This window comes from Scyliorhinus torazame, chromosome 30, assembly GCF_047496885.1.
Source record: "Scyliorhinus torazame isolate Kashiwa2021f chromosome 30, sScyTor2.1, whole genome shotgun sequence".
NCBI lineage: Eukaryota > Metazoa > Chordata > Chondrichthyes > Carcharhiniformes > Scyliorhinidae > Scyliorhinus > Scyliorhinus torazame.
This window is the reverse complement of record NC_092736.1, coordinates 9,695,725-9,710,038: the sequence shown is the minus strand read 5'-3', so window position 1 is coordinate 9,710,038 and position 14,314 is coordinate 9,695,725. Positions and strand designations below refer to the sequence as shown.

General features: G+C 47.1%; 1 protein-coding gene across 2 annotated transcripts in view; it reads left to right on the top strand.

Annotated features, from left to right (window-relative positions):
- Positions 1-2,247: 2,247 nt before the first annotated feature.
- The window catches only part of LOC140404359 (proline-serine-threonine phosphatase-interacting protein 1-like), a 113,807-nt gene continuing 101,740 nt past the window's right edge, over positions 2,248-14,314 (top strand). For both annotated transcript variants that reach the window (XM_072492782.1, XM_072492781.1), the window contains exon 1: positions 2,248-2,559. In XM_072492782.1, coding sequence (XP_072348883.1) covers positions 2,527-2,559 — 33 coding nt within the window. In that variant the 5' untranslated portion in view covers positions 2,248-2,526. The remainder of the gene's footprint in view (positions 2,560-14,314) is intronic.

Genomic DNA, 14,314 nt, shown 5'->3' with positions numbered 1-14,314 from the left:
CCCCGTACTCATAGATCGCCCACCTTGCCTTCCTCAACTGACTTCTCCCTATCCAATATCAAACTTCCTCATTATCTTACACAGTTCCCCATGAATGCCTCGGTTCCTTTTTAAAAAACTTCCAATTAAGAGGAACATATCAGCCACGATTGAATGGTGGAGCAGACTCGATGGGCCGAATGGACTAATCCTGCCCCTCTGTCTTATGCTCTTATGCTCTATGGTCTTAAGGTGACTGAAAGATGGAGTGTCAATTAGAAGACTCTTATGCAGCGAGTATTTAGGATCTGGGATGCACAGTCTTAGACTGTGAGGCAGATTCGACCATGGGTTTCAACGGAGAATCGGACATGCATCTGAATGGAAAGAAAATGCAGGGCAATGGGAAAGAGGGTGAGGCAGTGGGACTCGCTGAGTTACGTTTGTAGACAGCTGGCATAGACATGACAAGGCGAATGGCCTTCTGTGCTGTAACCATTCTATGCCACATAGAAAGCTGGCTGGCATTGGCTGGGGTTAGGAAGACGCAAGGACCAGAAGACACTGGGGCAAAAGAAATGGCTAGATTGAGGAAAACCCTTTTTAAGTTTAGAGGGGGGGTATTCTGACTTCGCGACATACACCAACTGTGTGGAACCATAGAATTCCTACAGTGCAAAAGGAGGCCATTCAGCCCATCATGTCTGCACCGACCCTCTGAAAGAGCACCCTACTTAGGCCCACTCCCCCGCCCTATCCCTGTAACCCCACCTAACCTGCACATCTCTGTGACACTAAGGGACAATTTATCATGGTCAATCCACCTAACCAGTACATCTTTGGACTGTGGGAGGAAACCGGAGCACCCGGAGGAAACCCACACAGACACGGGGAGAACGTGCAGACTCCACACAAGGCTGGAATCGAACCCGGGTTACTGGAGCTGCAAGGCAGCAGAGCAACCAATGTGCCACCGTGCCGCCCCCGTGGTTCCTCTTGTACTGAACAGGATTATGTTGGCAACAACACAATCCTGGGTAGGATAAAACTAACCTCCCTCACAAAGTCTAAACCCAGCTCACATTCCCTCTGAGTAGGTGAACAAACCAACTCTTGGTGGATTCGGTTTCATGATGATGGGAAGATTCAACACGGCAGTCTAACTCCCAACCTGCCATGGTCCGCAGGGGGGGGGGGGGGCTCTGGATGCTGCAGTAATAGTTGGGTGTGCTGTGTTCATGGAGGAGGGGTAATGGGCTGCCTTAACTGGCAAGAAGCAGAATAAAATTAGCGTAAACCACTCTTGAGATGCCAAGTCAACTTTAGAAATATTTAGACAGATGAGCTGGGATGGAACATATGACATCTGGTCGTAATCTCAAAATATATAGTGACGTAAAAATAGAACCACTGAAAATAGCTAATAAAGCTGTTTTGGTATTTTGTCCAATTTGATATCCAAGAATAAAAAAGTCTGGAATATAAAGCTCGTCTCAGTAATGATGACCAGGAAACTATCATTGAGTATTGTAATAACCCATCTGGTTGACTAATGTCCTTTAGGCTTGCATTATCACTGCAATGAAGTTACTGTGAAAATCCCCTCGTCGCCACATTCCCGCCTGTTCAGGTACACAGAGGGAGAATTCAGAATGTCCAATTCACCTAACAAGCACGTCTTTCGGGACTTGTGGGAGGAAACCGGAGCACCCGGAGGAAACCCACGCAGACACGGGGAGAACGCGCAGACTCCGCACAGACAGTGACCCAAGCCGGGAATCAAACCCGGGTCCCCGGCGCTGTGAAGCAACAGTGCTAACCACTGTGCTACCGTGACGCCGCTTAATGTCCTTTAGGGAAGGAAATCTGCCGCCCTTACCCGTTCTGGTCTACATGTGACTCCAGACCCCACAGCCATGAGGTTAACTTTCTGAAATGTTCTAGCAAGCCACTCCATCCAGGGGCAATTAGGATTGGGCAATAAATGCTGGCCACATCCCATACATTTTTTTAAAAATCCTGAGCATCACAAAAGAAAAGAGCTAACGTGAGCTCCATAGAACCGCCTTCCCATTTCCTCCATCTGCCTGTCAGCGAAACCTTCCCCAGTGCTAATTGCTGTTCAGGCAATAATAATAAGCACAGGCGAATTTCCCACCTCAGCTGTGTCGACAGCTGCTTTCACCCTGCGTCCTCTTAAGACACTTTTGTAAAAATAAATTTGTCAGAGTGCATCTTCGTTTTCTCTCTCTCTCTCTCACGCAAGAATCTCGAAATAAATTGCCTCCTGCTGTGCTTTGTCACTTTCTGAAGTCGCCTGTGGGTCGCCAAAAAAAAAATCTCTCACGTGTTAATTGCGGTTACATCTGACATCACTTGGCTGAACAAAAACCTTTCTTCCTTGTTCCAACTGGCAGGGTTGCTACCAACAAGAGTGTAGAGGACCAAGTGCTGAAGCAGCAGTGGGGCTGTGTGAAGATTGTGTTGGTAGAGAGAAAGAGAGAGGAAAAATAAAGAACACATCACCAAACCATCACCCCTGCAGCCATGACTCGACTGCGCTTTAAGGACGCTTTTTGGGTGAGTAGATTTTTGCATTGTGAGAAATATGACCCCCCCCTTTCTATTGGTGCGAAATTTCCCCTGGAGTTGATGCAAGTTGTAGATTTCGGATCAGTTATTTCACGTCCTGGTCAATTTCGTCCCAGGTAAAAAAGACAGACTGGAACCTAAGTTTTGAAACTTCTCCCGCTTTAACCTTGTCGGAAATGTTGGGTTCCCGATTGAAGTGATGTTCGGTTGTCAATCTTGTATCCCGCCCCCATTTAAACAAAATATCTGATGTGTCGAATTGGATTTTCTCTCTCTTAATTTTTGTTGTTGTTCTGAGATTACCTGGTACTGCTTTTCATGTTAGCAAGTGATATTGACACCCTCTGGCAATCAATAACCCAGGTCGATTGATCTGAGTGAACCCGTGGGAGGTGCCAGCAGACTGTAAACCTTACCCCCCACCCTTCAATGCTTCAGGTGGCTCTTTATTTAGAAATGCAGCATCGCTCTTTTTTTCGTATGTGTGGTAACTTGTCAGTTGATTTAAAAACATTCTTCTCTCTACCATCCTAATTTGTCCCTTGGGTGTAATTGCAACAGATCAGTGCAGTGTCACTCAAATCGGAAATGCAACTCTGTCCTCGACTGTTGGTCGATGAGGATGATTCTGAAAGAGAGGGTGTGGTCCCCATGCGTATCAGAAACCCGTGGCCCCCGTTATAATAATTAGCTTGCTTCAGAGTTGAGTTTCTGTTTCTTAATAGGGAGGGTGGGCTCTCTTTTATAAGGGTGGCAGGGTGGTTAGCACTGCTGCCTCTCAACGCAGGGACCCAGGTTTGAGTCTGGCCTCGGGTTACTGTCTGTGCGGAGTCTGCACGTTCTCCCCGTGTCTGCGTGGGTTTCCTCCGGGAGCTCCGGTTTCCTCCCACAATCCAAAGATGTGCAGGTCAGGTGGATTCATGCTAAATTGGCCCTTGGTGTCCAAAGGTTAGGTGGGGTTACTGGGAAAGGGTGGGGGAGGGGGCCTAGGTGCGGTACTCTTTCAGAGGGTCGGTGCTGGTTAGGTGGATTGGCCATTCTAAATTGCCCTTAGTGTCCACAAAAGGTTAGCTGGGGTTACGGGGATAGGGTGGAGGTGTGGGCTTAAGTAGGGTGCTCTTTCCAAGGGCCGATGCGGACTCAATGGGTCGAATGGCCTCCTTCTGCACTGCAGATTCTAAGATGGGCTGAATGGCCTCCTTCTGCACTGTAGGGATTCTATGAACCACAAATTAAGCTCTCAAATTGGCTAGTGTAAGGTAAGGGGTTGAGACCCCTGGTGTGTGTAAGGATACCATTGTGTTCAGGTTGCCGAGTCTCCCTGGACATCATCCAAACCCGTGACCACTCCACCTCAAAGGACAAGGGTGGCATGTACATGGGGGCACCCCAAGTCGCTGGCCTTTCTGGCGTGGAACTCATGGTTGTTCCTTCAATGTTGCAGTGAGAAGCACAGGGAGCTTTCCATCATGGCACTGGTTGGGTGCATCTACACCTCATGGACTGTAGGGATTGAGACGGTTGCTCACCACCACCTTCTCAAGTGCAATGAGGCATGGGCAGTAAAGAGAAGCCTAGCCAGTCACACTCCTGTCTCCAAAATGGATAATCTAAAGAAAAACCAATCAACCTATCACCGCCCTTTTGGTACATTCACGGTTGTCCTTCATCCGAGGGTTAGCTGGCCACACTATGGACCCTTATATCTCCACCGATTTCTATTCACTGCTGCCCCCACTGCCTGACCCACCACGAGGCCAGTGCACATTCCAATATTATCCATCTTGAGTCTTGCGTGCCCAGGATTTCCAGGTGTTTTGCTCTTTTTCCAAACGCCCCCTCTTGTTCGAATCACCCACAAAAAATATGTGACCTTTCTTGTTTTCACTGCATCAAATACGTTTCCCTGAACACCGGCTTTCTCAAGCACTCATTCGTTTGTCCTCTTAGTTGTTCATGATGCACTCGAGATTAATACTGATATTTAAAAAAAATAAAAATAGAGTATCCAATTGGTTTTTTTCCAATTGGCAATGTGGCGTGGCCAATCCACCTACCCTGCACATCTTTTTGGGATGTAGAGGTGAGACTCACGCAGACACTGGGAGACTGTGCAAACTCCACAGCGACAGTGACCCGGGGCCGGGATCAATCCCGCGTCCTCGGCGCCGTGAGGCAGCAGTGCTGACCACTGCGCCACCGTTCCACCCCAGGTTAATGCCGATATGAACTAGCTCTCTGCTTGGTGCTGACAGATGCTAAAATTGCAGAAGGGAGAGTGATTAACTTGCCTAAAGAGTTGACTATACTCCAGTGTCAGACCGGATTCTAACTCTGGAATCAAGTTACATTTGTGCTTTAACCTTGCTGAACTAGGGCGGCGCGGCGGCACTGAGGACCCGGGATCGATCCCTGCCCCGGGTCACTGTCAGTGTGGAGTTTGCACATTCTCCCCGTGTCTATGTGGGTCTCACCCCCACAACCCAAAGATGTGCAGGGTAGGTGGATTGGCCACGCTAAATTGCCCCAAATTGGGAAAAAAAATGATTGGGTACTCTAAATTTATTTTTTTTAAACCTTGCTGAACAGACACTTGTTTCAGTGAACCCAAAGAACTGGGCAGATATTGCAAATTCATTCAAACACGTGGCATTGAATTTCCTTTTTAAGGGTAAAGAGGTTATACTCAACGCAGAAGCATCTCTGTCTCTGTGCTTGACAGGTCTGGATAAGAGACTGGAAGCTCCCCAGGGTCAGTGACACCATACACTTGGGCTGAAGCTATGAATCATTTGGAACAAATTCTTATTGTGTAGCATTTTGCTATTTGGATACTTTACTGGATAGCTTACCAGCAGTCGATTTGCTCTAGAGTTAGATTGATCAAGGCGATTAACATAGAATCACAGAAAGTTATGGCACAGAAGATGTATCTGTTGTGTCCATACAGGCCGAAAAAGAACTGTGCAGCCTAACTCAATTTTCCGGATCTTGGCCCATAACCTTTGTAGGCTTTAAAAAAAATTTAGAGTGCCCAATTCATTTTTTCTAATTAAGGGGCAATTTAGTGTGGCCAATCCAATTACCCTGCACATCTTTGGGTTGTGAGGGCGAAACCCACACAAACACGGGGAGAATGTGCAAACTCCTCACGGACAGTGACCCAGAGCCGGGTTCGAACCTGGGACTTCGGCGCCGTGAGGCAGCTGTGCTAGGTCTCAGCACTTCAAGTGAATATCCAAGTGTCTTTCCACATTTAAATACAAAAAGGAGGGCAGTACGGTGGCGCAGTGGTCGGCATTGCTGTCTCACGGCACCGAGGTCCCAAGTTCGATCCCGGCCCTTTGTCACTGTCCGTGTGGAGTTTGCAATTTCTCCTTGTGTCAGCGTGGGTTTCTCGCCCACTACCCAAAGATGTGCAGGTTAGGTGGATTGGCAACACTAAATTGCCCCTACTATTAGCTTGGAGGGACTCGAAGCCCCCGAAGTCGGAGACCTGCCTATCGGACATGGCTAGCTTTCTCTTTTGGAGAAAATCAAGTTTGCCTTGAGAGGGTCACTGTTAGGGTTCGCCCGGAGGTGGCAACCGTTCGTCGACTTATTCGCGGAAAATTAATCGTCAGCAGAAGGGGGTGTGTGTGGTTAGTTTAGCTTAGAGTAGGGGGTTAATAAAGATGGGACCTGTAAGGGAGGGAGACAACTTTTGCACTAGAACATAGAACATAGAACATTACAGCGCAGTACAGGCCCTTCGACCCTCGATGTTGCGCCGACCTGTGAAACCACTCTAAAGCCCATCTACACTATTCCCTTATCCTCCATATGTCTATCCAATGATCATTTGAATGCCCTTAGTGTTGGCGAGTCCACTACTGTTGCAGGCAGGGCATTCCACGCCCTTACTACTCTCTGAGTAAAGAACCTACCTCTGGCATCTGTCTTATATCTATCTCCCCTCAATTTAAAGCTATGTCCCCTCGTGCTAGACATCACCATCCGAGGAAAAAGGCGCTCACTGTCCACCCTATCCAATCCTCTGATCATCTGGTATGCCTCAATTAAGTCACCTCTTAACCTTCTTCTCTCTAACGAAAACAGCCTCAAGTCCCTCAGCCTTTCCTCATAAGATCGTCCCTCCATACCAGGCAACATTCTGGTAAATCTCCTCTGCACCCTTTCCAATGCTTCCACATCCTTCCTATAATGCGGCGACCAGAATTGCATGCAATACTCCAAATGCGGCCGCACCAGAGTTTTGTACAGCTGCAACATGACCTCATGGCTCTGAAACTCAATCCCTCTACTAATAAAAGCTAACACACAGTACGCCTTCTTAACAACCCTCTCAACCTGAGTGGCAACTTTCAGGGATCTATGTACATGGACACCGAGATCTCTCTGCTCATCCACACTGCCAAGAATCTTACCATTAGCCCAGTACTCTGTCTTCCTGTTATTCCTTCCAAAATGAATCACCTCACACTTTTCTGCATTAAACTCCATTTGCCACCTCTCAGCCCAGCGCTGCAGCTTATCTATGTCCCTCTGTAACTTGTAACATCCTTCCACACTGTCCACAACTCCACCGACTTTAGTGTCATCTGCAAATTTACTCACCCATCCTTCTACGCCCTCCTCCAGGTCATTTATAAAAATGACAAACAGCAGTGGCCCCAAAACAGATCCTTGTGGTACACCACTAGTAACTGTACTCCAGTCTGAACACTTCCCATCAACCAGCACCCTTTGTCTTCTTCCAGCTAGCCAATTTCTGATCCAAACTGCTAAATCTCCCTGAATCCCATGCTTCCGTATTTTCTGCAGTAGCCTACCGTGGGGAACCTTATCAAATGCTTTACTGAAATCCATATACACCACATCAACTGCTTTACCCTCATCCACCTGTTTGGTCACCTTCTCAAAGAACGCAATAAGGTTTGTGAGGCATGACCTACCCTTCACAAAACCATGTTGACTATGTCTAATCAAATTATTCCTTTCCAGATGATTATACACCCTATCTCTTATAAACCTTTCATAGATTTTGCGCACAACAGAAGTAAGGATCACTGGTCTATAGTTACCGGGGTTGTCTCTACTCCCCTTCTTGAACAAGGGGACAACATTTGCTATCCTCCAGTCTTCTGGCACTATTCCTGTAGACAAAGATGACTTAAAGATCAAAGCCAATGGCTCAGCAATCTCCTCCCTAGCTTCCCAGAGAATCCTAGGATAAATCCCATCCGGCCCAGGGGACTTATCTATTTTCACACTTTCCAGAATTGTTAACACCTCCTCCTTATGAACCTCAAGCCCTTCTAGTCTAGTAGCCTGAATCTCAATATTCTCCTCGACAACATTGTCTTTTTCCTGTATGAATACTGACGAAAAATATTCATTTAGCACCTCTCCTATCTTCTCGGACTCCAAGCACAACTTCCCACTACTGTCCTTGACTGGCCCTACTCTTACCCTAGTCATTCTTTTATTCCTGACATATCTATAGAAAGCTTGAGGGTTATCCTTGATCCTACCTGCCAAAGACTTCTCATGTCCCCTCCTGGCTCTTCTTAGCTCTCTCTTTAGGTCCTTCCTAGCTAACTTGTAACTCTCGAGCTCCCTAACTGAACCTTCATGTCTCATCTTTACATAAGCCTCCTTCACTCGTGACAAGTGTTTCGACTGCCTTAGTAAACCACGGTTCCCTTGCTCGACCACTTCCTCCCTGCCTGACAGGTACATACTTATCAAGGACTCGCAGTAGCTGTTCCTTGAACAAGCTCCACATTTCCATTGTGCCCATCCCCTGCAGTTTTCCTCTCCATCCGATGCATCCTAAGTCTTGCCTCATCGCATCATAATTGCCTTTCCCCCAGATATAACTCTTGCCCTGCGGTATATACCTATCCCTTTCCATCACTAAAGTAAACGTAATCGAATTGTGGTCACTATCACCAAAGTGCTCACTTACCTCCAAATCTAACACCTGTCCTGGTTCATTACCCAGTACCAAATCCAAATCGGCCTCGCCTCTCGGTGGCCTATCTACGTACTGTGTCAGGAAACCCTCCTGCACACATTGGACAAAATCGGACCCATCTAAAGTACTCAAACTATAGCGTTTCCAGTCAATATTTGGAGTCCCCCATAACAACTACCCTGTTGCTTTCGCTCCTATCCAGAATCATCTTTGCAATCCTTTCCTCTTCATCTCTGGGACTTTTCGGAGGCCTATAAAAAACCCCTAACAGGGTGACCTCTCCTTTCCTGTTTCTAACCTCAGCCCATACTACCTCAGTAGACGAGTCCTCATCAAATGTCCTTTCTGCCACCATAATACTGTCCTTGACTAACAATGCCACCCCTCCCCCTCTTTTACCACCTTCCCTGAGCTTACTGAAATATCTAAATCCCGGCACCTGCAACAACCATTCCTGTCCCTGCTCTATCCATGTCTCCGAAATGGCCACAACATCGAAGTCCCAGGAACCAACCCATGCCGCAAGTTCACCCACCTTATTCCGGATGCTCCTGGCATTGAAGAAGACACACTTTAAACCACCTTCCTGCCTGCCGGTACACTCCTGCAACTTTGAAACCTTACTCATGACCTCGCTACTCTCAACCTCCTGTATACTGGAGCTACAATTCAGGTTCCCAAGCCCCTGCTGAACTCGTTTAAACCCTCCCGAAGAGCATTAGCAAATTTCCCCCCCAGGATATTGGTACCCCTCTGGTCCGGGTGTAGACCATCCCGTTTGTAGAGGTCCCACCGACCCCAGAAGTAGCCCCAATTATCCAGAAATCTGAAACCCTCCCTCCTGCACCATCCCTGTAGCCACGTGTTCAACTCCTCTCTTTCCCTATTCCTCGTCTCGCTATCACGTGGCACGGGTAACAACCCAGAGATAATAACTCAGTTTGTCCTAGATCTAAGTTTCCACCCTAGCTCCCTGAATTCCTGCCTTACATCCCTATCCCTACCTATGTCGTTGGTACCTATGTGGACCACGACTTGGGGCTGCAACCCCTCCCCCTTAAGGATCCTGAAAACACGATCCGAGACATCACGCACCCTGGCACCTGGGAGGCAACACACCAACTATGTTTATAGTTTCAAGTACAGTGTTTGTTTTGTTGTTGTTATACCAAAATACCTCAATAAAATGTTTATTAAAAAAGAAACACTAAATTGCCCCTTAATTGGAAAAAAAATGAATTGGGTACTCTAAATTTAAAAATAAATAAACAAATACTAAAACGGGTTCTGCCTCTATCCTCCTTCAGGTAGCGAGTTGCAGGCCCACACGAATGGAAATATCTCAACTGCCCTCTAATACTTCTACAAATTCCTTTAAATCTAAGCTTTCTGATTATTGATCTCTGTCCAGGGAAATGGGTCCTTCGTAGAATTTACAGTGCAGAAGGAGGTCATTCGGCCCATTGAGTCTACACCTGCCTTTGAAAGAGCATTCTACCTAAGCCCACGTCTCCACCCGGTCCCCATAACCCAGTAACCCCACCTATCCTTTTGGACACTAAGGGCAATTTATCATGGCCAATCCACCTAACTTGCACATCTTTGGACTGTGGGAGGAAACCGGAGCACCCGGAGGAAACTCCCGCAGACATGGGGAGAACGTGCAGACTCCGCACAGACAGTGACCCAAGCCGGGAATCGAACCTGGGACCCTGGAGCTGTGAGCCAGCAGTGCTAACCACTGTGCCATCGCGCCGCCCATTCTATCTAGACATAGAATCATAGAATTTACAGTGCAGAAGAAGGCCATTCGGCCCATCGGGTCTGCACCGGCCCTTGGAAGGAGAACCCTACTCAAGCCCACGCCTCTATTCTATCCCTGTAACCCAGTAATCCCACTTAACCTTTTTGGACACTAAGGGCAATTTATCATGGCCAATCCACCTAACATCTTTGGACTGTGGGAGGAAACGAGAGCACCCGGAGGAAACCCATGCAGACTCGGTAAGAATGTGCAGACTCCACACTGGAAGTGGCCCAAGCAGGGAATCGAACCTGGGACCCTAACGCTGAGAAAACAGTGCTAACCACTATGCTACCATGCTGCCCTTATAATTTTATACATCTCTTGGCATGGTGGCATGAAGTACTCTTTCAGAGGGACGGTGCAGACTTGATGGGTCGTATGGCCTCCTTCTGCACTGTAGGGATTCTATGATTCTAGGGCAGCACGGTAGCACAAGTGGATAGCACTGTGGCATCACAGCACCAGGGTCCCAGGTTCATCTGGCCCCTCGAGCCTGCTCCACCATTCAATGAGATCATGGCTGATCTTCTGTGGACTCAGCTCCACTTTCCCGCCGAACACCATAACCCTTAATCCCTTTATTCTTCAAAAAACTATCTATCTTTATCTTAAAAACATTTAATGAAGGAGCCTCTACTGCTTCACTGGGCAAGGAATTCCATAGATTCACAACCCTTTGGGTGAAGATGTTCCTCCTGAGCTCAGTCCTAAATCTGCTTCCCCTTATTTTGAGGCCATGCCCCCTAGTTCAGTTTTCACCCGCCAGTGGAAACAACCTGCCCGCATCTATCCTATCTATTCCCTTCAGAATTTTATATGTTTCTATAAGATCCCCCCCGCATTCTTTTAAATTCCAACGAGTACAGTCCCAGTCTACTCAACCTCTCCTAGTAATCCAACCCCTTCAGCTCTGGGATTAACCTAGTGAATCTGCTCTGCACACCCTCCAGCGTCCTTTCTCAAGTAAGGAGACCAAAACTGAACACAATACTCCAGGTGTGGCCTCACTAACACCTTATACAATTGCGGCATATGCTTCATCTGGGTCTAGAAACGTATGTACTCTCAAACATGCTAACCCTCTAATGTCTCCAATCACCATCTTTGTCCCAAACAATATTTCATACCTCTCCTCCTTAACTACAAAGCCTATCTTGCAATTGCAACTACCCCCGCCTTGAGGATGGCCTTCCTGCCCTGGAAGCCAATTGAGGCGCTTAAATGGCCATCCTATCGGTAGTGGGTAACCCACCAGGTAAACCATGACAGGTACGCCTGTGGACTGGTGGGGTTAGAAGTTGGAGGGAGGTGGGGGTACTTGGGCAGACCATGGCCAATGGAGATACCAGCCAGAAGTATGGGCCACTTGTGGGTAAACACGCTCATCACCCGCCTACCTTAAATAGTTTTTTTTTTCTCCCCCTCTTGCCTGACCCTCCCTTCCCTATTTGTCTCTATCCTGCTGATCCATGTCTTGGGCTTCCTGTAGTACTGGCAGTGTCCACTGCTCCCGGTGGTGCTAGAGAGTGCCTGCCTCTGGTATCCTGGTAGCTCTAGGGGAGACAATATTAGCCCCCCCAAAAGCTGGGACACATAACAGCAGTGTTCCTGCTGCCAATTGGATATTTTATTCCGCCAGGGTTCCCAGAAATTGGGTCGATGGCGGTGGCACTAATTTCTATTTTGGATGTCTGGACTCCTTCTCCAACCGGGTATACTCCGGCAGCTTGGGAAACCCTCTCCATTCCTTCCATGCCAAGTCCCTCATTTGCATATGCCTGAACTCGCTTCCCTTCGGTAGTTCGACCCTCTCCCGCAGCTCTTCCAGACCTGCAAACCTCTCCTCCAGGTATCGATCCCTCGCTCTCTCCAGCCCCCCTTCCCTCCACCTCCAATACACCCACCCCCCCCCCCAACGGCTTAACCCGTGGTTCCCACACAGCGGTGTTAGCACCGACATCCCTTCCATCCTAAAGTGTCTCCTCAACTGGTTCCACACCCTAATTCTGGACTGTACCACCGGGCTCTCCCTGTACCTCCCTCACTTTCTATACTCCTCTGGACTTTCTGCAATTTGTACCTGACGTTAAGCTTCCCTTTGCTGTCTTGCCCTACTCAGTATCCAAGAAGGTCTAGATTTGGGAATTCCATTGTTATTCTTTGTGGGAACATATTTGTTTTGAAACCTCTATAAAACCGTCTTGAATACCTCCCATTGCTATGCCATTGATTTACCTTTCATGTCATTGATTCCAGTCCACTTTTGCTAAATCATGTATTTGCTAATCAATTGGAGAAAGGCCAGATTTGTTAACTTTAACTTCGAGTCTATCTTCTTTTCCACAACTACAGAGGAGATTTACCAGAATGTTGCCTGGTATGGAGGGACGATCTTATGAGGAAAGGCTGAGGGACTTGAGGTTGTTTTCGTTAGAGAGAAGAAGGTTAAGAGGTGACTTAATTGAGGCATACAAGATGATCAGAGGATTGGATAGGGTGGACAGTGAGAGCCTTTTTCTTCGGATGGTGATGTCTAGCACGAGGGGACATAGCTTTAAATTGATGGGAGATAGATATAAGACAGATGTCAGAGGTAGGTTCTTTTCTCAGAGAGTAGTAAGGGTGTGGAATGCCCTGCCTGCAACAGTAGTGGACTCGCCAACACTAAGGGGATGCAAATGGTCATTGGATAGACATATGGACGATAAGGGAATAGTGTAGATGGGCTTTAGAGTGGTTTCACAGGTCGGCGCAACATCGAGGGTCAAAGGGCCTGTACTGCGCTGTAATGTTCTATGTTCTATCGAACTGTATCATTTTGTTATGACGAAGGTTCCTCCATTGCTACCTCTTCTAAAACTTTTAAGTCCGGAATTGCGCCTTCTAATGTCGAACTTGCTGTGTCCTGGCTAAAATACATTTTCTTTGATGCATTTTAAGAATTCTGGGCGCTCTTTTACCACTCACACCAATTACATCCCAGTTTATATAAGAATTGTTGAAATCCCCTCCTTTAAGTTATTGTTTTCTCTCAATGCTGAAAACCCAAGTTCCCTTAATAGCCTCTTATTGACCCCCACCACGTGTTTCTGTCTTCTGATCAGGTTTGGATTTGGCAAAGGGGATGAATTTAAAAATAAAATCTTTTCTGCTTGTGATAGCAAATGTTGATGAGCTTCATAAACAGAATTTACAAAAAATTGTCACAGGATGTGGGTGTTAAAGCCAACGCTTAGTACCCTCAAAGTTAATGGTGGTGACACCTTCACAACAGAGTAGATTAACCTGTTCAGAAGGCTGCTATGAGTCAACCACATCACTGTGGCTCTGGAGTGTCGTAGGGGCCAGACCCAAGAGACGAAGTTAAGTTTCCTTCCCCTCTGAACCAGATGGGTTTTTTAGGTAATCTGGTAATTTACTTCCCTCCAAGCTGCTGATGTAGGATTTGACTTTGAGTCACTGGATCTTTAGTCCAGGCCTCCAGATTGCTAGTCCCACGAGATATTTAAAAACAAAAGCATGCTAACATTCCCAGTGATGCAGAATGGGCATGCCATGCTCCAACCTTCTATGTCAAAGTATCATTTTTCAAAGCTGAGGCTCGAAGAGGTCTCGGGTCAACAATATCCATACCTGTCACACAAGAGAGTCGGCAATATTGGATGATGTGGGGGAAAAACAGAAGTTGCAGTGTCCAGAAGAGAGACACCCGCGCATATCGCTGTGTTCTAATGCCTGCACATTTCAATAATGTAATTAGAACGATAAAGAAAATCCTGTTTTATTTATTGACATTTTGCATTCTTAACTAAAAATGTTGGAATACACAGGTTAGTCAATTAATCAAATAAACACAGCTAAGTCAACATTTTTTTTTGAGGACCCAATTCTTTTTTTTTCCAATGAAGGGGCAATTTAGCGTGGCCAATCCACCTACCCTACACATCTTTGGGTTG